Source organism: Panthera uncia (assembly GCF_023721935.1).
Source record: "Panthera uncia isolate 11264 chromosome A3 unlocalized genomic scaffold, Puncia_PCG_1.0 HiC_scaffold_11, whole genome shotgun sequence".
NCBI lineage: Eukaryota > Metazoa > Chordata > Mammalia > Carnivora > Felidae > Panthera > Panthera uncia.
Genome location: NW_026057578.1, coordinates 23,248,142 through 23,271,707, shown reverse-complemented (window position 1 = coordinate 23,271,707; position 23,566 = coordinate 23,248,142). Strand labels below are relative to the sequence as shown.

The 23,566-nt window shown below is 39.0% G+C and overlaps 1 protein-coding gene across 4 annotated transcripts in view; it reads right to left on the bottom strand.

Moving 5' to 3' along the window:
* LOC125936675 (ubiquinol-cytochrome-c reductase complex assembly factor 1) overlaps nt 1-23,566 on the bottom strand; it is a 104,589-nt gene that overhangs the window by 56,724 nt on the left and 24,299 nt on the right. For 3 of the 4 annotated variants that reach the window (XM_049650912.1, XM_049650911.1, XM_049650913.1), the window contains 3 exons: nt 23,158-23,265; nt 15,084-15,156; nt 6,768-6,825 (listed from right to left, as the gene is read on the bottom strand). In XM_049650912.1, the coding sequence (XP_049506869.1) occupies nt 6,768-6,825; nt 15,084-15,156; nt 23,158-23,265 (239 nt within the window). Of the gene's footprint in view, nt 1-6,767; nt 6,826-15,083; nt 15,157-20,449; nt 20,591-23,157; nt 23,266-23,566 lie in introns of all 4 variants that reach the window. The other variant, XM_049650914.1, reaches the window with a different exon arrangement.

Sequence of the window (23,566 nt, the reverse complement as noted above, 5' to 3'; positions counted from 1 at the left end):
TAATCACTTGGAGTATCTTAAAAAGTAGCTTACAATTACTTCTTAATCTCCTAATAACTCCTTAAGATCCCATGTCCTCTGGTTCTAGACCCCAGGAGGCCAATGCAACTGCTTGTCTTGACAATCCCCAGGCAGTCCTCCTTCCCCTGTGTTCCCATAAGATCTGTGGGTCTGCTATACACAGAGCTTATCACCCTGAACTGTTCTCAGGTCTACTTTACTTGTGGCCTCTCCCAGGACAAAGACAGGGAGTACCAAGAAACAATTTCATATCATTGGCGATCAGTGCCATGCTGTTCATATTCATGGGAAGAAACCCCCATCTCCATGACCACCAAAGGGGAACACTCAAGCAGGAAGCCAAGTATTGAATGGAGAAGGAGCAGTTAGCTTCAGATTTGGATCTCAGGTCCTCCATTACAGATGAAGAGGCCTGTGAACAAATTCCTTAAAATTGCCAAAATCGTCTCCCCATTGTAATCATGAGAGGGTTGAACTGGATCTGTGGTTTTTAAACTGTGGTCTGAGTTTCCACAGAGCTACATAAGAGTCCCTTACCAGTGCATACATTGTGAAGACCTGAGTGAACAGGTCATTCTCACTTCCTCAACCCAAACAGCAATTCTTTATCTATGCATATATGGTGACCGGGTATAAAATTTCATATTTAAAAAGGGCCCAGCTGGTAAAAGGATTGAACCACTAGATCTCTTCACTTGCAATGCTTTTCATGCACCTTTTGACTTGCTAACTTCTACTCATCAGTTTAGACGTCATTTCTTCAGTGAAGCCCTCCCTGAATGACCCATCCCCCCATCTAAATTATGTACCCCTCTTCTCCCTGCCATTTCCTCTCATCATGCTATTTCAGCTGTATTCTATTAATGATTTAATATCTCTCTCCCACACTCTGGCCCTGTGAGGACAGGTTCAATTGGAGAACAGATGTAATAATTTTATGGATTTAAGATGTTTTTAATGTTTATTTATTTATTTTGAGAGAGAAAGTGCAAGCTTGTGTGACGGAGGAAGGACAGAGAGGGAGAGAGAATCCCAAGCAGGCTCCACATTGTCAGTGCAGAGCCCAATTCAGGACTTGAACTCATGAACCATGGGATCATGACCTGAGATGAAATCTAGAGTTGGACGCTTAACCAACTGAGCCACCCAGGCAGCATCCCCCTCCTCCCTTTATAAAGTATTCTCTACACCCTATGGAGGACTAGAACCCACAACCCTGAGATCAAGAGTTGCATGCTCCAGAGACTGAGCCAGCCAGGTGCCCCTAAAATTTTATGGATTTATGTTTAATAATGAGCTGGTACTGGGGCGCCAGTCAGTTAAGCATCAAACTCTTGATTTCGGCTCAGGTCATGATCTCAAGATTCGTGAATTCAAGACAGTTTGGAGCCTGCTTGGAATTCTCTCTCTCCCTGTCTTTCTGCCCCTGTCCCACTTGCTCACTCTCTCTCTAAATAAACTTTAAAAAAAAGAATAAGCAGGTACTTTAAATAATAAATAGTATTAATAAATATTAAATAGTATTAGTATCAATCAGCAATTCTTTAATTACTTTGGTAGTTTTAATTACCAATGAGGAAAGCAACTTAACACTGTTGAGTTAGCCAGATCCACACTTAGAATTTTCTCTCCACCATGTACTAACTAGTTCTTTGGACAAGTTCTTTGACTTCTCTAAACCTCTGATCCCTCATATATAAAACCTCTGATCCCTCATATAAAACAAGAATAAAGTAGTTGTAACAATGAGTGAGATAATACATGTAAATAAATAAAAGATAACATTTTTGTAAAGGGCTTGGTAATTATATTTATGACACACCTGACTTTAAAATAATTTTTTTAAGATTTTTTAAAAAATGTTTATCTATATATGAGAGAGACAGACAGACAGACAGTGTGTGAGCAGAGGGGCGGGTAGAGAGAGACAGAGACAGAATCTGAAGCAGGCTCCAGGCTCTGAGCTGACAGCACAGAGCCCGATGAGGGGCCCGAACTCACAAGCCGTGAGATCATGACCTGAGCTGAAGTTGGATGCTTAACTGATGAGCTACCCAGTCGCCCCTAAAATAATTTTTAAAAATCCAAACTGCAGGACGCCTGGGTGGCTCAGTCGGTTAATTGTCTGACTTCAGCTCAGGTCATGATCTCATGGTTTGTGAGTTTGAGCCCCACATCGGGCTCTGTGCTGACACCTTGGAGCCTGGAGCCTGCTTTGGACTCTCCCTCTCTCTCTCTGCCCCTCGCCCACTCACACTCTCTCTCTTAAAAATAAACATTAAAATTTTTTTTTAATTTAAAAAATAAAAAATTAAAATTAAAATACAAAATGCATTTTACTCCCTCCCCATTCCATCTCCATCACAGGCATACTCTAATTTTATTTATCCCATTCCATCTTCTAAAATTAGCTTCTGCATTTAGAAGGTACTAGCGTTCCATGACAAATTTTGAGTCTCTACAAATCTATTAACACTTGTAACGCCAACATAAATTCCAGCTACATACATGTAACAACCCAGAGAAACTTAAGCAGGAGCAGAGCTTCGCCACTCTCACCCAACCAAAAGACAGCGCCAGGACCCTTCCAAATGCCGTGCGAGTCAAGTTAGATCTGAGAACATCAATTACTTGATGAACACTTATTGATACAAATTAAGAGTAATACACAGAACTGTGAGAAGTAATATCTCATTTTCATATCTTTCCAAAAAGATAAAAATAATTCTTGCTTTCAATAAAGTCACCATCCACAAAGAAGACTGATATGATAAAACATAAAAATGTTACATGATGAGTGCTATGATAGAGGTCCCTAAAATACGAAGTAAACACAGAAGAGGAACTAACTCTTGCTTTCAAAGGAAAGGGAAGGTTTCAAACAGAAACGATACCTGAGTTAGACACTGAATGAAAAAACAGGAGTTTTGTCAGGTAAAGACGAGAGAGAAGGGCTTTCTGGACAGAAGAAAACTTGGTATTTCTATTATATAATATTGTTTTATCTTGCAGAGGAGGGAGTGGTGGTGATAGCAGTACCTAGAATAGTACCATATGAGAGTAGCAGGGGTGGCATATTTGGTGGAATCTGAATGCCATGCTAAGAAATATACTTTGTCCTGAGAATAATGGAGAACATTAGGGAGAGTGTGTGTGTGGGCACGTGCATGCATGCTGATTTAATTTGTATTGAGAAGATCAATGGCATGTGAAGATGGAAGTTGGAGGCCAAAGACCAGTTTTCAAGTACTGTTTCTTATAATCCAGTAAAATCAATTTAACAGGTGACATGTTAAATTTTTTCTTTAAAATGAATTCAAAAGGAATAGAAAATATCAGAGATTATCTGACATTTTAAGGACAAGTTTTACGAAACCGTAGTATCAGAGACATGTGTGTTCTGGGTTGCAAAGTAAAATTCATTTGTTACTGTGGGTCATGGGCAAAAAAGTTTGAAGGAGTGACTGGTGACTGACCAGATGAGGGGGGTAAGGGAAGAGTCAGGGAGGTCTCCCCAGTTTCTGGTGTGGACACCTGAATGGATTGCAGTGCCACTGCCCAAGACAGTAAACAGAGGAGGAGGCCTGCTTTTATCAAGTACACATTTGGATGCAGGAAAGCCTAGACAGCAACCTCTCTCAACAATTTTTCAGCAGCCACATTCAATACTAACCTTGTTCAGCAAAGACAAAGGACACACAGTCATTGCAGCTGCTACAAGTTCACGTGAATACACAACTGATAAGGCCCCTCTAGAAACTGGACATACAGAGAAAAACTTGGGAACTAGAGAAGGCAGATAGGATAAGGGAATCATCAACACCTCCTCCAGGGGAACTAAAAGGATGTGAGAAATCCTGTCCCTATTCTAAAGGCCAACAGGGAGCCATCACCCTTGGGAACCCAAGCAAGCTTTCTGAAAAGTCCACTGCCAGGGTATTCTGTTTAGTAGGGGTTTTTTTCCCCCCTTTGGGGGATGGGGCAGATTCTTTCTACTTTTATGACTGCTTTCTAAGCCTCCCAACCTCTCCCTCATACTACCACCTTCAGGAGGTATTTCAACCCTATACATCTCTAGGAAGTCCACTGGGCCCTGTAATACTGGACTTGGCTATCCTTCAGTTACCCTCTTGGAGCTTCAGGCTAAGAGAACAGGGCTGGAAGAACATAGCTTCTCCACAGACTTGGGTGGAATGATTACTCCTCCTAATACCCCTATCCCTTAGAAGAGAAAGTCTCCCCAATTCTTCTTGGAGGATAACAGCACAAGTGGGCCCCAAAACAGCACAAGTTTTACAAAACTGTAGTTCAGGCAGGAAGTACAGTTGCCTATAATGGATGACAGTGAAAGAAGTGCCGTGCCCAAGGCACAAGCAGATACTCTGGAAGTACAAGGAAGTATAACTAAATCCAAATTTGGTGGTGGTTGCAGCGTAGGGGGCAGTATTGGATAAAGAGTGCTCTGTGGCAGAGATGACATTGAGATGTACCATGAAAGGTGAGGAGAATTTCTATCAGAGAAAACATGGGCATTTTAGGTTTAGGGAATATCAGGAACAACACCCAGGACATATGAGCAAAGACATGGGAGTATTTGAGGACAGCCAGTTGTCTGAAGTGTCTGGGTCAGGTTTGTAGAGGAATTCAGTGGGAAAGGTTGCCATAAAGTATACTTCCTGCCTGTTATCTGCTAGACAATGCACATCATGTCATACCCATCTCTCCAAAGCCCCACAGTCCTTAACACACAGTAGGTCCCCAATAAAAGTTTGTTGATTCAAACTGGAAAGATACTGATTCATTCCACTGAAGACTGCAGATGGTGAGAACTAAAGAGAAAGGGTGGAGGTAAGACCAAATGTAGATTTGAAGCAGACAGCTTCCCTCCCGCTACTTAACTGGTAATAGTAGTACTCCCCATTCCTCTGAGAAATGAAACCAACCTCAGCAAGGAAGACACAGCAAGCATGTCTGGAAACGGTGGCTATCTTGAGAGAACTGTAAGTAGTTTCAAGGTTCTCCTGGCTACTATTAGGGATTGACCTTGGGATGTGGTCACAGGGATTATATATTTGATTTTGCCATCCACTCCCTCTAACACTCTGATACCTCTAGTTATATAGGCAATAAAGAGCCTTTCATACAAGCTCTGAATATTATCTTTGAGCTCCTCTGGGAATAGCCTCGCCTCTTCTGAACCCTCCCACCTTTCCAGTGAGTAATTCTACAGTGCAACTTCTGCAGTCCTCTCCTCTTGAAAAAGTAGTTTTCCTCTCAGTATACCCAGCTGCCCTCCCTAAGCCTTTTCCTAACCTTCACCATTCAGACAGAAGGTAGTTTGGCTTCACAGCTATGTGACTAAAAGACATGGTACATTTCAAAGAAGAGGCAAAACTAGTAATGGTTTTGATAGTTGCAGGTTCCTCTATGATCCCATGGGCACTACTTACTCAGATTTATTACAGAACTTAGCCATTCTCCGATTTGTCACTGACTATTTTAAATATCTTCTCTCCTGAGGCTCCTGGGTGGCTCAGTCAGTTGAACATCTGACTCTTGATTTCAGCTCGGGTCATGATCTCATGGTGCATGGGATTGAGCCCCACGTCAGGCTCTGTGCTCAAAGTGCAAAGCCTGCTTGGAATTCTCTCTCTCCTTCTTTCTCTGCCCCTCCCCGTGCTTGCATGCGTGCGCGCGCTCTCTCTCTCTCTCAAAATAAATAAATAAAATTTTGAAAAAGAAAAAACTTAAATGTCTTATCTCCCTCACTCGACTGTGAGCTTCTTGAGAACCACAGCTAGTTCCCAGCAAACTGCCCGGGACATAGTGTGCACTCAATGAAGTACTCGCTTAGAAAAAAAATAACATAAAATAAATTGCCACCTTATGCCCCTTAGCCAATCTCAGTGACTATGTGAGTTCAGGAGAAATATTTCAGAGGTGATCAAAACCAAAAAGTCTTTATATAGTAGTCAGTTCTGTGATGCAAAGCTCAGCTGAAGGCAGTCTCAAACAAGGGTCCTTTTGACAGGGCAACCATTCCCCACGTTCCTCAGATACTCACTATGGTCAAAGTAGTAAACTTAGTTCTCCAGAATTTACTTTCCTGAGATCTGGCAGTTCAATAAATGCACTCCCCAGCCCCCACTTCAACGTCTCTCCTATATCCTTCTGACCTTTAATACTGTGTAACATTAGATGAAAAATTGATTTTTTTGGCTACTTAATTTGCAGCTGAAGAAAAAATATACTGTTTAAGGTGTTAAATATTTTTACACGCAACAAACCTGGCACGAATCTAACCTGTATGCACATTTTAGAGGTACAGGCGTAAATGTCAGTGCTATAATTTGTTATAAGTTTCTGATGACCAGCAATGAAAATGACCACGGATTCTCACAATTCAAACCACTTTTACGTAAATGTGAACTTTCCTAAAACAGCCAAGGGAGAGAACTTTCCATCCAAGCTCATAGAGTCTCTAAGAGATACTGATAGCATTGTTCACTGGGGTAGGTGTTCTTTGAGAAAAGCCTACAAATATTAGGTTCTTTGTGGGACTATGCTTTGACCTTTAGTAAAAATGTGCTTTAAGACATTAGTTATTAAAATGAAAGGAACAGTTTTTAATGCCTGAACAACTGCCATTTCATATATTCAGCCCTGCTGAAGGCTATACCTTACAAGTCAGCAGTGTTTAAAAAAAAAAAAAAAATTTGGTGACTTCACTTAAATTGCTCACTTACCAGACGTGAAGCAGAGTTATAAGAAACCATGAATTGAATGTATCAGGCATCTGACACCCTAGAAAATAATAATAAAGTATAAATATGTGAGGGTTCAGAGGAAAAAGATCGCCTATATTTTAAATATTGGTAGGAATCTGCTCAACTAAATATATGGCAGTTATAGTGCTCTCTGATTATACTACCACAGAGAGGGCCAGTAGAACCACAGAATAAGACTACGAGTTGAAAGAGTATTGAATGCAGTCAGACAACCAGCCCTCTAGTTCCAGCCCTGTTACCACTTTGCTGTGTGGCCTTGGGCAAATCACTTTTCTTCTCAGAGGCTGTTTTCTCACTTTGTATAATGTGGCCTAGATGATCTCTATGGTTCCTTCCAACTAACATGTTATTTTCCCTTCCTGGTCTCAAATTCTTCTGGAAAGCTAGGAAGACACTACTTTGCCTACCCGAATTAAGTACAGGCTTTTTTTACTTGAGCCCTGCTAAGTCTAAGTTCTAGTTTCTTTTTCCCGTCTTCCTTAAGGTGACCCAGTGTGCTAGGAACATGGGAATGCTGAATGACTCGTCCAAAATAAATGACCAGGAGAAAGAAATGGGGCTGTAGGGAGCTGTAGTTGAATAAAAAAGCAGATTATATCTAACGAAAGGCCATTCATCAACCTGTAGGAATGATAAAACTGGGCTTTAAGTTACCAAAACTCAGGTCAGTGCTTAGCCATCCAAACCTCTCAATTCTCAGATCTCTAGGAAATGCCCCTGGCTAGATGAGGGGTCCTCCACTGAATGCTGAATATGCCCATCCTGTTACATGACAGGGAGAAAAGCAAAAGCAAGAGGACAAAGAAAATGAGTAACAGTGGGAAATGCAGGCCCTTCGGGTACAATCAGTCCTTTGGAGAAATGACTCAAGATAAAAGGGATATATACTGCCTTGCAGCAAACAATGAAGTATACAACGTACTAAATGATAACACAAAGGGGCCATTCGGAGAGAAAACACAGGGTAGGACCTCTGTGAGGGACACTAACACCGCCAGTAATAATAAAGAGCAGTAATTCCTTATAGGCTTACTACATGTGACATTATAATTGGTGCTTACAGGCATAAGCTCAATGAATCCTACCAGGCCTATGAGGTGGGTATTAATATTACCCTCATTTGACAGGTGAGAAAATGGACTCCTAGAGAGATCATGACAACTGCCTAAGGTCACACAGCCATGAAATGAAACACCTGGGATCAAACTCAGATCTGCTTGATTCCAGGCACCATGTTCTTAATCACTAACTGCTTCTCTAACACTATAATCAGAACCTAACATTCACTAAGGGCCCATACTTCCTGCCAGGTCCACTGCTAGTCATGTCAATAATTTTCTCACTTAATCCTCACTTTAACCCTGAAGGGAGGTATTATAACACTCATTTAGAGGCTCAAAAAGGCTAAGTAACTTGAGGGCAGCCACAATATTAACAAGCTCGCGGTTGGGCAGGAGTTTAAGTCCAAGTCCGTCACAAAGTGACACCAAAATACTCTGGTGAGTGTACTGGGAGGTGCCCAGCAGTTGTCAAGTGGACTTCCTCTTGGAACCCAGCAGGAGGGAGGTGAAGGCTGGCCTGGCCAACCATACAGCTATTAAGATACATGCCATCTGAGAGTGGGCCAACCACCCTCCACCTAGAACAAGAATAGCCATGAGAAACTCTCAAGCCCAGATCTGAAGTTGGGTCTTTTTTGGATGCTAGAACAAAACATTAAAAAGAAAAGTTTTCTTGGAAGTCTGTCTTTCAATCTGGAAAATGAAATTTGGCTGCTTCTAAAGGACAATCTGTTCAATTGCTACCTCTACATCAAAGTTTCTCAGCAGCCTCCAGGAGCCTTTCCAATTTTCTCAGAGAGGGAATCAGTTCTTGGGCTGGAAAGCAAAGACAGGCCAGCAGCTGGACTTGGGTCACAATTTTCCATTCTGGGGGTCGGCTCAGGGCTGAGGATGGGAAAAGAGCTGCATATTGACTCCCTGTATCCACTGGGGTCAGAACAGAAACCCAGAGTAAAGCCCTAAAAAACAAGACCACTAAATGTCTGAGCATGAGCAACACAAAAGCACAGCAGATCTTTAGCTCAATGAACTATGTTTAAACACTTCAAAGCTAAAATCTGTTACTGTCTTCTGCCATGATCACACTCTTACAACAATATACACTCAGTGCATTATTTTCTGAGGCTATGTACTTTCTTCCTCACTACCAAGTTGGATAAAATTAAATAATTCATTGCTGTTATGGAGTGGCAGTATTAACACAGTTGTTTGTTTAATGCAGGTTTTAGGGTCAGACCTCCTGATTCAAAACCTTGACTCTACCTCTTACTTGCTATTTGACTCTGGGTAAAGTTATTTAGCCTTCTCTGTGCCTCAGCTGTCTTCTCTGTAAAAATGGGGAGAACAAGAGAACCTACCTTATAGGGATTTGTGAGGACTAAATGAGATAAGGCCTGTAAAACGTTTAGCAAAATGGTTAATAGTTAATACGTACTCAATAAATATTCACTACGGTTGTTTCTCAGTGAATTATTTAAACACTAGGGTTTAAAATATCTTAAATAGGTCACTATTTAAGACTGTGTCAATAAAATGATGAACCTCAATCACTGACTCAGAACTTACTCATTAAGGAGCCTCCTCTCCAAGGTAGTAAGTCTTTTAAGAGCTAAAAACAAAGCAGTTTTCAGGCAGTATGGAATTAAACTTTACTGATTGGCCCCCTCTGCTCCAAAGTGCTCTTCATAACAGTACTGATCTCCAGAAGACCAGTTAGCAAACCACTGTATGCTCACAGAGGGTATGCTCATTTATGTCACAAATGATATACACCATCAGAACATCTTGAAAACAACAGGTGGCTGGCTGTTAAGGTTATCTCACCAGTCAGAATCCCCAATGTGTAGGCCTCTGGATCAAGACCTTTGAACACCTTGGCTCTGAGATGACAGAGAGTCTATAACTTGGGGCCTACCCACTAGGCTATTATAGGCCTATTGTTTATTCACAAGCACACTGTTAGTGAACAACTCATTCTTTTTTTTTTTTTTTTATTTTTTTTTTTTTTTTACGTTTATTTATTTTTGGGACAGAGAGAGACAGAGCATGAACGGGGGAGGGGCAGAGAGAGAGGGAGACACAGAATCGGAAACAGGCTCCAGGCTCTGAGCCATCAGCCCAGAGCCTGACGCGGGGCTCGAACTCACGGACCGCGAGATCGTGACCTGGCTGAAGTCGGACGCCCAACCGACTGCGCCACCCAGGCGCCCCAATGAACAACTCATTCTTATTCAATCTTCATGAATTAACACTGGCTTCGCTTTTGTTGGAAGAGTGAGGATGATAGTGTTGAGCTACCTAAGCCTCTCTATCCTTTTAAAAAATTACTGAATGCTCAGGACTCTAAAAAGTCAAGTCCTTGGGGCGCCTGGGTGGCTCAGTCGGTTGAGTGTCCGACTTCAGCTCAGGTCACGATCTCGCGGTCCGTGGGTTCGAGCCCCGCGTCGGGCTCTGGGCTGATGGCTCAGAGCCTGGAGCCTGCTTCCGATTCTGTGTCTCCCTCTCTCTCTGCCCCTTCCCCGTTCATGCTCTGTCTCTCTCTGTCTCAAAAATAAATAAACGTTAAAAAAAAAAAAAAAATTTAAAAAGTCAAGTCCTTAAATACCAAAAGTCCAAGAGAGCAACAGCCATTTTAAAGGTGTAATCTTGGAGGTGGCTGGGTGGCTCAGTCCATTGAGCGTCCGACTTCGGCTCAGGTCGGGATTTCACAGTTCGTGAGTTCGAGCCCTGCATCGGGCTCTGTGCTGACAGCTCAGAGCCTGGAGCCTGTTTCAGATTCTGTGTCTCCCTCTCTGCCCCTTCCCCATTCATGCTCTGTCTCTCTGTGTCTCTCAAAAATAAATAATGTTATAAATAAATAAATAAATAAAAAATAATAATACAGGTGTAATCTTGGAACCGATATATATATTCTCTTCCTTTACCCCAAACCTATCTGGCCTACTCTTTAGAATCTTTCTTTAGAAGATGCAAGGGTGGGAGCACCTGGGTGGCTCAGTCGGTTAAGCGTCCGACTTCGGCTCAGGTCATGATCTCACGGTTTGTGAGTTCGAGCCCCGCTTCAGGCTCTGTGCTGACAGCTCAGAGCCTGGAGCCTGCTTTGGATTCTGTGTCTCCCTCTCTCTCTGCCCCTCCCTGCTCATGTTCTATCTCTCTCTCTCTCTCTCAAAACTAAACATTAAAAAAAATTAAAAATAAAAGATGCAAGGGGCACCTGGGCGGCTCAGTCAGTTAAGCATCCGACTTTGGCTCAGGCCATAATCTCATGGTTTGTGAGTTCGAGTCCCACATCAGGCTCTGTGCTGACAGCTTGGAGCCTGGATCCTGCTTCAGATTCTGTGTCTCCGTCTCTCTCTGCCCCTCCCCTGCTGGTGCTCTATCTCTCTCACTCTCTCTCTCAAAAATAAATAAACATTAAAAAAAATTTTTTTTTTTTTAAAAAGAAGATGCAAGAAAGTCAGTCTCATTGTTTCATAGATATTTATCTGCCTCCAAATAGATTGGATCCCTTTTTTATTCACTTGCCACAGTTTGGAACCACTATGGTTTGATTTTAAAATTTAACCTACCCATAAATTACAAAGGTGGACCACAATGGAGCATAATACAAATGAACAAGCTGTAAGTCTAAAAGGCAACTCTCAGGGCACCTGGGTGGCTCAGTCTGTTAAGTGTCTGACTTCAGCTCACATCATGATCTCACAGTTCATAAGTTTGAGCCCCACATCAGGGGTTGTGCTGTGCTGTGCTGTGCTGTGCTGACAGCTGGGAGCCTGGAACCTGCTTCAGATTCTGGGCCTCCCTCTCTCTCCACCCCTCACTTCCCTCCACCCTCAAAAATACATAAAACATTAAAAATAATAATGAATGGGTGCCTGGGTGGCTCAGTCAGTTTAAGTGTCCGACTTTGGCTCAGGTCATGATCTTGCAGTCCATGAGTTTGAGCTCCACATCGGGCTTTGTTGCTGACAGCTCAGAGCCTGGAGCCTGCTTCAGATTCTGCATCTCCTGCTCCTCCCCCATTCACACTCTGTCTCTGTCTCTCACTCTCAAAAGTAAATAAACATTAAAAAAAATTTTTTTAATAATAATAATGAAAAAAAATAAAAAGCAATTCTCAAACTGAGTCCCAAAAAACCTTAAGCAAGGGGCACCTGGCTGGCTCAGTCAGTAGAACATCTGACTCTTGATCCAGGGTCATGAATTCAAGCCCCACATTGGGCAGGGAGCCTACTTAAAAAAAAAAACAAAAATAAAAAATAAAACAAAAAAACCCAAAAACAAACAAACAAAAAACTTAAGTAAGTGGGGTGTCACTGAAAAAATGTACTGCCTCCCCAGGTAACATTCAAAAGGCAAAGCTAGAACAAAGCTCAATGAAGCGTTTGTCCTCTAATACATATAAACATCAGTTTACAATATTAATAGAATATCTCCTAGAGGAGTTCTCATTTAAAAACAATAAAATACAAAAATATTAAGATGGATTACAGTTTATAATTTACAATTACATTTATTCATAGGCAGTATGTTACAGTGGAAAAATTTCTGGCCTTTAACCTAGACAACACAGGATCGAGCCTTAGCTAGGCAATTTTGGGAAATCATGTAGTCTCTTTAAGTTTCAACTGTTTCTGAAAAGAAAATAAAAATGAAAATAATACAAGTCTTTCCTATCCTACAAGGCTTTGTAACTTCTAAATGAGACAAATGTAAAAGTATATCATGTAAATGTGAATTATTAACATATAAACTTTTATTTTTATAGTTTACAACAGATTATAAATTGAAACATAATATGTTACCTTAAATATCTAATAATAATCTCATTATGCAATCTATAATATTAACTCAAGGATCTTCAATAATGAAGACTGGCTAAGACAGACAGCAAGTAAACATCCCTTCAAAATAATTATAAATAATTTATGAGTTACTTATGAAATCAAATATTAAATAGATATCTGAAGATGAGGTTTTAAAAAGATCTGATGAGGGGTGTTTGGGTGGCTCAGTTGGTTCAGTGTCTGACTCTTGGTTTTGCCTCAGGTCATGTTTCACAGTTCATGGGATGAAGCCCCATGTTGGGCTCTGTGCTAACAGCATCGGGCCTGCTTGGGATTCTCTCCTTCTCTCTCTCTACCCCTCCGTTTGTGCATGCACGTTCTCTCTAAAACTAAACAGTTATAAATAAATAAATAGAAAGAAAGAAAGAAAGAAAGAAAGAAAGAAAGAAAGAAAGAAAGAAAGAAAAAGATCTGATGAGTGGCGCCTGGGTGGCTGTTGGTTAACCATCCGACTTTGGCTCAGGTCATGTTCTCAGTTTGTGGGTTCTACCTCCACGTCAGGCTCTGTGCCCTGAAGCCTGCTTCAGATTCTGTGTCTCCCTCTCTCTCTGCCCCTTTTCTGCTCAGGCTCTTGTCTCTCTGTCTCTGTCTCTCTCTCTCTCAAAAATAAACAAACATTAAAAAAAAAAAGATCTGGTGAAAAATAATTGGGGACAGGTATTCCAAAAACCACTTAAGAAAAATCCAGGGACACCTGGGTGTCTCAGTTGGTTAAGCATCCAACTCAGTTTTGGCTCAGGTCATGATCTCACAGTTTCGTGAGTTCAAGCCCTGTATCAGGCTCTGTGTTGACAGTGCAGAGCCTACTTGGGATTCTTTCTCTCTCCCCAACTCTCTCTGCCCCTCCCCCACTTGTACTATCTCTTTCAAAATAAATAAACTTTAAAAAAGTATTGAAAAATCCAACTTCTAATATCAACAGTTTCTTCATCAAGCAGAGAAAATATTTTCTCCTTTCAGACTAAACTCTCCCCAAATGAGAAATTTTTAGAGATTAAAAAGAAGCAGGGAAGTTTTGTCACTATAATAAATAAGAAATAGAAGGTAGACACTAAATCAGGATTACAACTCAGTAGGGTATTTTAAGTTTCTAATATTAACATCAATCTGCTGAAATTGTAAAAATCACCAAAACAACTTGCATTTGGTTTTAAAAATCCAAAATAGTTATTAAATAATCAAAACTGCATCTACCTATCTTCCTTGTTATTAACATAATTATATATGAACAATTGCTGTCTGTGAAAAATATCAAGTAGGTGTTTGTGGCTTGCAGGATAATGGTGGTTATGTACACAGCACATACACATTTCTTTCCAAAATCTGTAGGACTAGAAACAGCTTAAACTTTCCCAATTACTTTATAAGTACCTGCTTTAACTAAACTTAATAACTAAACAGTTTACAGCATCAAAATGAATACTGTATTGATATAATCAACTGCTAATGGTGGTCTAAACCAGTAAAACTCTTTGGGAAAGCAAGTTTTCTTTTTTTTTTTTTTATTTTAAGAGAGAGAGTGCAAGCAGGGGAGAAGGGCAGAGGGGGAGAGAGAGAGAGAGAGAGAGAGAGAGAAAGAAAAGCGAAAGAGATCGAGAGAGAGAGAGGAGAGAGAATCTCATGCAGGCTCCACACTCAGCATGGAGCCCAACACGGGGCTTGATCCCACAATCCTGGGATCATGACCTGAGCCAAAATCAAGAGTTAGATGCTTAACTGACTGAGCCACCCAGGTGCCCTGGAAAGCAATTTATCAATGGGATATAAATAATAAAATTATATGTACCTTTTGACCTAATCATCCTTCAACAGAAAGAAAAAAAAAAATCATTAGGCATATGCCAGGATTAACCAAAACAATTAAAAACTAGAAATAAAAGAGCAATGATTGGCAGAAAGCTCATTTCATGTCAAAATGCTAAGTAAAACATCCAGAACGTAGAACAGGATTTGTTTTACTATGACTACTCATACGTAAAAAGATACATGTGTAGAAAAATGTCAAAGTAGTGGACAAATTTTTAGGTTTCTTTTTTTTTCAAACTTGTTAAAATGTCTAATCTATAGGGTTCTTTTGGCCTTTGTTTATTCTATTAAAAGAGAAAAATAAACAGCTTTTATTATATACTTTATGCAGAAAAAACTGCTTCACCAATGACTCAAAACCTATTCCACGAAGATATTAACAGTCATAAAAATGAAAAGTAGAATCTTTTTTTTTTTAAAGATTTTATTTTTAAGTAATCTCTACACCCAATTTGGGGCTCATGACCAAAAGTCACATGCTCTACCAACTGAGCCAGCCAGGCACCCCATGAAAAGTAGATTCATTTTCCTTTTCAGAACTATCAAAAACAGTAACTTACTTAGAAAGAATTCCTCGAAGTCAGTTTTCTCCACACAGCTAGTATACATGCGCAGGGCCGCAATCTTAATCTTCTAGACAAAAAAAAAATAAAACCAAACTCAAGATATGACCAAGTGGATATTCTAATGCTATTAGATGTAGGTCACAAAATCTTATATTTGTCTAACTAGAATGATGAGTCCAAACCTGTCACTAGGCAGATTTAACAGCTTAACCAACATCAATTATTTCTTTTTCTTAAAGCCAACCATTCACAGACTTCAAACAATTTTTATATTTATGATTTAGCATCAAAATGTCAAAAAGATTTTTCCAATATTTAAATGAAATCTTTCCTTTAATTCAACTCATTTCATCACATTTGAGCCTCTATACCACTGTTCAGCATCATTCACATTAACTCTTTATAATCTGAAACCCTTTACTTTAAAAATTACTCATTCTTCTGACCAAAACCAAACAAGCCAAACAAATAAACAAACAAAAACAAAAACAAAAACTCTTAATCTTTCAATCTTTCCTCAGAAGCACTACTATCCATTCTGTAAAAGTTTTTTTTTTTTTTTTATGCCTTGGGGAAGGGGTCATTTTTTTCTATATTTTCCCTAGTTTTATAGTTTGCTGATTAAGAAGACTGTGCTTACAAATAAGGGTTTTTAATGAATGTAAAATAAAATACAGTAAAAGGATCAACTGTTTACTATTCCCCAAAGCACTAAGAACTCTCTTAGTACCCTTAAAAAAAATTTTTTTTAATGCTTATTTATTTTTGAGAGACAAAGAGAGCACAAGCAGCACAAGCAGGAGAGGGGCAGAGAGAGAGAGAGAGAGGACAGAGGATCTGAAGCAAGCTCCGAGCTGACAGCAGACAGCCGGATGAAGAGCTTGACCTCACAAACCACGAGATCATGACTTGAGCTGAAATCAAGAGTCATGCTTAACCAACTCAGCTACACAGGTGCCCCAAATTCTCTTAGAATCTTGATCTGAGTGGTGGTTTTAATTTAGTCACTGAGTTATATACTTAAGATTTGTATATTTTACTGTATGTACATTACGCCTTCATAAAAATAAATCTAAAAGTGAAAAATAAATTCTTTTATGAGGTGAATTGTAGGCCTGAAGACCAACTCAGTGCTCAAGTAAGGAAGTATTTCTAAGGACTGTGAATTAAATAAATTAGCCCATCCACAAAAGGCTTACAGAAGCTTATTTTTTCTTAAAATGACAGAGAATTACAAACGCAAATATGCAGACTAAAATAATCTACACAAACTGAGAATGAAATAGCAAATGAAGACAAAACAATCTAGAATTTTAGTAAAGCTATGTTTTTAAAGTTCAAAGTCACCAAAAATATACTATACCCAATACTATATAATGGTCATATTTCTCTATACAATCTAGAGTCAAAACAACAATGTCTCTGATGGGCAGAAATACCTCGAATAAATTAAAGGATTATATCTCAAATTATAATTAAGATTTTTTTTCTTTGCTAATTTGATATGTCATGTTTTTAAGGCTTTCAGAGTAAAGCTCAAATAGGGGGAAACAGAATAAACATATAACAACTGGAAAACAGACATACCTACATGGGGAATAAATCAGCATTAGAAGCCAATTTAAACAAACCCATGGTAAGAAACTAAAAAAGAAAAGCAAATTAAACCTAAAAGCAAGCAAAAAGAAAGATATAATAAAGATCAGAGACCAATAAAATTGGAAACAGAAAAATAGCACAGAAAATCAAAGAAGCCAAAGCTGGTTCCTTGAAAATATCAATAAAATTGACAAAACATTAGTAGAACCGATCAAGACAAGAAAAAACAGAAAAGATAAAAATTAGCAGTATCAAGAATCAGAAAGGAGGGGCACCTGGGTGGCTCAGTCGGTTAAGCGTCCAACTTCAGCTCAGGTCATGATTTCCAGGTTCCCGAGAGTTCGAGCCCCACAACAGAGCCCAGAGCCTGCTTCAGATTCTGTGTCTCCCTCTCTCTCTGCCCTCCCCTGCTTGCACTCTGTCTCTCTCTCCAAATAAATAAACATTAAAAAAAAATTTTTTTTTTTTTTAAAAGAGGGGTGCCTGGGTGGCTCAGTCGGTTGGGCGTCTGACTTCAGCTCAGGTCATGATCTCACAGTTTGTGAGTTCGAACGCCATGTCAGGCTCTGTGCTAACAGCTCACAGCCTGGAGTCTGCTTCAGATTCTGTGTCTCCCTCTCTCTCTGCCCCTCCACTGCTCACACTCTCTCTCTCTCTCTCAAAAATAAACATTAAAAAAAAAAAAAAAAAAGATACTAAATCTACATAAACTCTTCCAGAAAACAGGAGAGAAGAATACTTTCTAGCTCTTCTATAACGCCAAGATTACCCTGAAATCAAAACGAAAGTCATCAGAAGAAAATAAAATTATAGAACCATAGGGGCGCCTGGGTGGCGCAGTCGGTTAAGCGTCCGACTTCAGCCAGGTCACGACCTTGCGGTCCGTGAGTTTGAGCCCCGCGTCAGGCTCTGGGCTGATGGCTCGGAGCCTGGAGCCTGTTTCCGATTCTGTGTCTCCCTCTCTCTCTGCCCCTCCCCCGTTCATGCTCTGTCTCTCTCTGTCCCAAAAATAAATAAAAAACGTTGAAAAAAAATTAAAAAAAAAAAAAAAATTATAGAACCATAGCCTTCATGAACATAGATGTAAAAATCCTTGGCAAAATATTAACAAATCAAATCCAGCAATATTTTCTTAAGATTTCTTATTTTTAAGTATCTCTACACCCAACATGGGGTTCAAACTCAACCCCAAAATCAAGAGGTGCATGCTCTACCAACTTAGCCAGCCAGGTACCCCAAATCCAGCAACATATTTTTTTGAGAGAAAGAGAGACAGAGACAGAGACAGAGAGAGAGAGAGAGAGAGAGAGAGTATGAACAGGGGAGAGGGGCAGAGGAAAAGAGAGAATCTTAAGTAGGCTCCACGTTCAATGCAGAGCCCAATGCAGGGCTCGATCCCACAACCTTGGGATCATGACCTGAGCTGAAATCTAGTATAGGACACTCAACCAGCTGAGCCACCCAGGCACCCTAATCCAGCAATATTGCAAAAGGGCAATAAATCATGACCAGCTGGGATGTATCCCTGGAATGCAAAGCTGATCCAACATTCACAAAGCAATCAATGTAATTCACCATATCAGCAGGCTAAAAAAGAAGCCTATTCACCTTTGCTAACATCTGCAGCTCTTGGGAGTATTTGACACAACACATTTTGGGAAGTACTGGTCTATACCATCATTAAACTAATGATATACTAATATGATCATCCTAATCCTTTGGCTTTGAAGGGCCTATTTCCATTCTCAAAACAGAGCATTTAAGATATCTGTTAGCTCTTCACTTCAGTCAACAAATAATTTATTGAGTACCCAACTCAGTGCCTGACATGGATTTGGATATTGGGAATACAGCAGTGAACAAAGAAGTCAAAAACTCCTGCTTTCATGAAACTTATGGCCTACTTCGACTACAGACACATTTGTAATTTTTTTTTTTTTTTTGCCTATAAACATAAGAGAAGACATACAACTTTACTGGTAACCAAAGGAATGCAAATTAAATTAAAATATACCATTTCACACCATCTAATTTGTAAACATTAAACAGCTTGACTATATCAAGCGATGGAAATGGTATCGAACATTTAAATCCTACTTACAGATATATAAACTGATATAACAACTGATAAGTATAATTTAACAGCTGATAAATATAAGTTAATGGCGCACCTAGCTGGCTAAATCGGTGCAGCATGCGACTCTTGATCTTGGGGTTGTGAGTTGGGTGTAGAGATTACTTAAAAATAAAATCTTAAAAAAAAAAATACTGTTAAAAATGTTCATACACTGGTACCCAATAATTCTATTTCTCTTTCTCAAGAAACTCCTGCACAATTTAAATGGTACTATTATTATGAAAAGCCTAAAACAAGTGTCTTTAGTAGAGGAATAGTTAAGCTGTAGTTTCATTATACAGGGTGAAGCTAATCAGCAGTTGAAATGACAAAAATCAGGTCTCCACTCAAAAACATGTTTACTAATAAAAACAGGTTGAAAAGATACCACTTATATAGTTTACATATGAACACAAAATAATAGTATATATGTTGTTTATGGGTAATATATGAGTGGCAAAAGAACAGAATTTTACAAGAGGATGACAAAAACCAACTTTAGAACAGTAGTTATCTCGGTGGAGAAAGAAGGGAAGAAATGGAAGGGAAGAAAGGAGAAATGGGCTGGAGTTTTTTCTGTAAAATTTTATCTTGGAAAAAACAAAACTAAGGCAAATATGGTAAAAATTAATATCTGTCAAATATGGGTACTGGTATATAAATATCAACACATTTACAATTTTAAGTAAAATTCCTAATGGTCTATTTCTTGATTTTTAACTCCGCATTTTCCTTCAGATTCTTACACAGAAAGTCCTCTAAGTTCATAATTAATTATTCTGCCTGAGGAAAGGCAGATTTGCCACCAAGACCCAAGTCATCCCTTGAGAAGATTTTCTCACATGTTCATGAAGAAAGCCTTCATCACAAATAATGAAGACCTCAGCAGATTGGCCAGTGCATTTACACAGCGCTCATAATATGGCAATCAGGAGCATTTTATAGTTCCTCGCTTTTCCTGCAGTGAAGCCAAACCTTTATACTTGGGTGAGCCATTAGCCTGGACAAATGTCTAAAGCAAGTCCCCTAAGACCATCACAGAGGGACTGGAAATAACTTGGGGAAAGGATTTCTTCAAGATTCACACAGTAATTTAAGTTAAAGAGGTAGGTCAGACTAAATTCCATCCTGTTAATACAGATTGTTCTGGTTCTCAGATGACTTCATGTTTATTTCATTCTAACTTTGGAAGACCTCATCAGTGTACCTGATGAAAACACAAGCACCTAAGACAGCTTTAAGAAATGCAGATCAGCTCTCCCACTGACTGAGGCATCTCATACCATCTTACAAGATGAAAAATGAATGTAGTAAAAAGTCTGCACTAACAGCTGTGTGAGTTGGAGGGGCTTTGAAGTCATTTGAACCTTCTATTTCATACTGGAATTCCTTCTACAACATTCTTGATTCACAGTCAACCATCTGGGCCACTGTTAAAACAAGTCCAATGACCTTGTGAGGTTACCTATCCCCCGAAAGGACAATTCTTGTTGTTAGATTTTTGTTTTGTTGAATGTAAATCTGCTTCATGTAACATTCATGAAACATCCACTGCCCACTGGAATACCTTAGTTAGATTAAGTCTCTCTCTCTAAGTCTCTCTCTCTCTCTCTCTCTCTCTCTCTCTCTCTCTCTTTACAAATACCTGAGAAGAACCGTCATCATGTCTTCTCTTTTCCAGGTTAAGCATTCCTATTTCTTTCAACCACTCTTCATTCAACACACTTTCTGAAGCATTCACAAAACTCACTGCCCACTTCTGAGTACATTCCAGTTTGTCAGTGTCCTTCTGAACAGAAAGAATTTTTTGGTTTTATGTTAATCTGGAAACTGCCTATTCTATGGCATGTGGCTGAACATGATAAATATTGTCCTTGTTTTATCTGATACTGCCACATAAAGATAATGGGAAAGAATGTTTATTTTAGGACAAATAGGTAAGGAAAAGCTACACTTAAATTCCTAAATATGAATCTAGAAGAAAAATGAAACTACACATGAAAATGTTACGGAAAAAAAAATGGAGGAAAGACAGTTGATATTGCCGTCAAGCAGATATTTTTCTCCCTAATGAAAGACATACGAAAACACAAAACTCAAAGAATCTTTCCAGGGCAATCCAATCCAAGGGTCTAGCCATAGATTTCTGAGTCAACATTTGCTGAAAAGGGCTTGCAATCTCTCAAAATGGAAAGTTATACCTATGTTTTCCCACCTATATTTTACTAGAATGTCATACTTTGATGTTTCTATCACAAACTAAAAAAAATAAAGGTTACAGAAAGTAGACACTACCACATCACAAAAGACTTTAAAATGCAAATATTAAGCACTTTGTTGAGGTCACAAAGGAACCAACAAAAATCAAAGGCTAACTTAAACTACAACAGTGAAGAAATTTTCCTGATGATTTAGTAATCCTTCAAATGGTAGCCAACTTTCCCTCTGGAATCATAAAAAAACAGACTAGACAAAGCAATGGTAGCAACCAAGTGGAACTCAACCATCAAGAAATAAATAAAACAGTAAATTTTTCCCTTTTTTTCTTTCTTTCTGCTCTCATTTCCCTTCTCTTTTAATTAATTTCTAACTTTCAAACAAAATACACTAGCTTTTAAATCCAAATGCCATAATCACAAACATTTTTTAATAAGGGAAAAGATTCTTATTAAAAACATTACCAAATATACCAATGATTATCATTTGCCAAAAAATTAAGATGTAAAAAAGATTAATGAATATAATTAATATTTCACTGATGATTAAGAAGGCACTTCATAGTCTTAGGGTCTCAAGAACATCATCATTACCTAGGATATGTGTTATCTTTTTTTCTAATTTTTTTTGATGTTTATTTATTTTTGAAGGAGACAGGGAGAGGCAAGAGCACGAGTAGGAGAGGGCAGAGAGAGGGAGACACAGAATCTGAAGCAGGCTCTGGGCTCTGAGCTGTCTGTACAGAGCCCGGTGGGGGGGGGGGCTCAAACTCACGAACCACAAGATCATGACCTGAGCCGAGGTTGGACACTTAACCAACTGAGCTACCTAGGTGCCTGATGTGTGTTATCTTCTATACTTTTCAAAGCCCCTTAAAAACAAAATGCTTGAGGCACTGGTTGAGCATCTGACTCTTGGTTTCAGCTCAGGTCATAATCTTGTGGTTTCATGGGTTTGAGCCCCACACTGGGCTCTGCACTGGCAATGCACAGCCTGCCTGGGGTTCCCTCTTTCCCTCTCTATCTGCCCTTCCCCACCTGTGCTGTCTCTGCCTCTCTCAAAAATAAATAAATAAACTTAAAAAAAAATTTTTTTTAATATGCTTGTGGAATCACGATTTGCTTTTCAGAATTTATGTAAAAAGGAGATACAGAGAGAAGCCTATACTTGCTGTAATGAGAACTGTTAGGAAGAGAACCAGACATTCCAAGAAGAAACTACAAGTAAAGTCTGTAATAAAATTCAAATTCTAATTTGAATTCACCCTGTTAAAATGGTATAACTGTCATTATTTGATCATTTAGGGCAAAGCTATGTTTTCTAGAAAAGCCCTCCTTACTGCTTTGCATTGATTTGCTTTTGATTAATACAGAACTTATGACTGATTAGGCTTATCCAACATTCTAACAACCTTGAAAAGCATTAAAAGGCATTCTGCTATAAAAATAGAGAGAAATGCCAGCATCAGGAGATAACTGGGCTGAGAAAAACTCAATGATTAATGTTTTATTATTTTAATTAGTTAGAGGCACTGTTATAAAAACCCACGGGCAATATGCACCTGATGCAGAGAAGATATTCATTCATATATAGCAATTACTATAAAACAGATAACGTGCTAGGCCAAGGCTTGACTAGGAATGATACAGCTAGCAAATAACCCTCCATAATAAGAATTACAATAAATTGCAGAATTGACTAGTTAATTTAAAACATGCTTATTAATAAAATTTTAACAAAAATCACTACAATGACCTAGTGAAAAAATGATTTATGAATATGGATTCAACAGAGAGTAATATTTTCTTAAGAATGCTGCCCTTCAGAACATTTGGCCCATCTACTTCCTTAGAACTCATTTGTGTGGCATATCATGTAACAAGATCCTGGAAAGCCCAGTCTTAGCTTGCACTGAGATACTTCTAAGGAATCAGGCTAAAGGAATGAGGGAGTAGTTCAGCCCCACATGTTACATAGATTTAGAATGGGAAGGTGGAGGGAGACAACACATTTTCAAGTTCTCAAAATAATATATGAATTTCACAAAAGCAAAACAGAAGCTTTAAAAAATCTTCTATGAGGAGCAGAAAGCACAAAGCCCAAAAAGAAAATGAGAAGAACTTAAAAAGACTTTACCCATTTACTGTATTTCAAAGGTCCTGTAAATCCCATGGCTTCTATTATTTTTGTGAAGGTACCAACTTTCTCCTCAACAGGCTGTGGGGAATCCTTGGTAGTAAAAAGCTATTTAATCAAAAAGAAGGGGACAAAATTAGTTGCAAAATAATTTTTTAAAAAGAATGCTTTTGTTTCTCATTAGGCCTAAGCGCATTTTTATTGCTTAGATTTTTTTTTTCACCTAGTATTTTTAATTCTCATTTTTCTGGGCATCTTATCACTCAGTACAAACACATCTGGAATGCTATCTGATATGTGTCCTCGAAATTTCAGAGCCATCTCACTGACCATATGCCTATGAACCTATGTCTAGAAAATGATAGATTTGGGCTATCAGAATAAAAATTCTATGGAAAAGAATACTTTT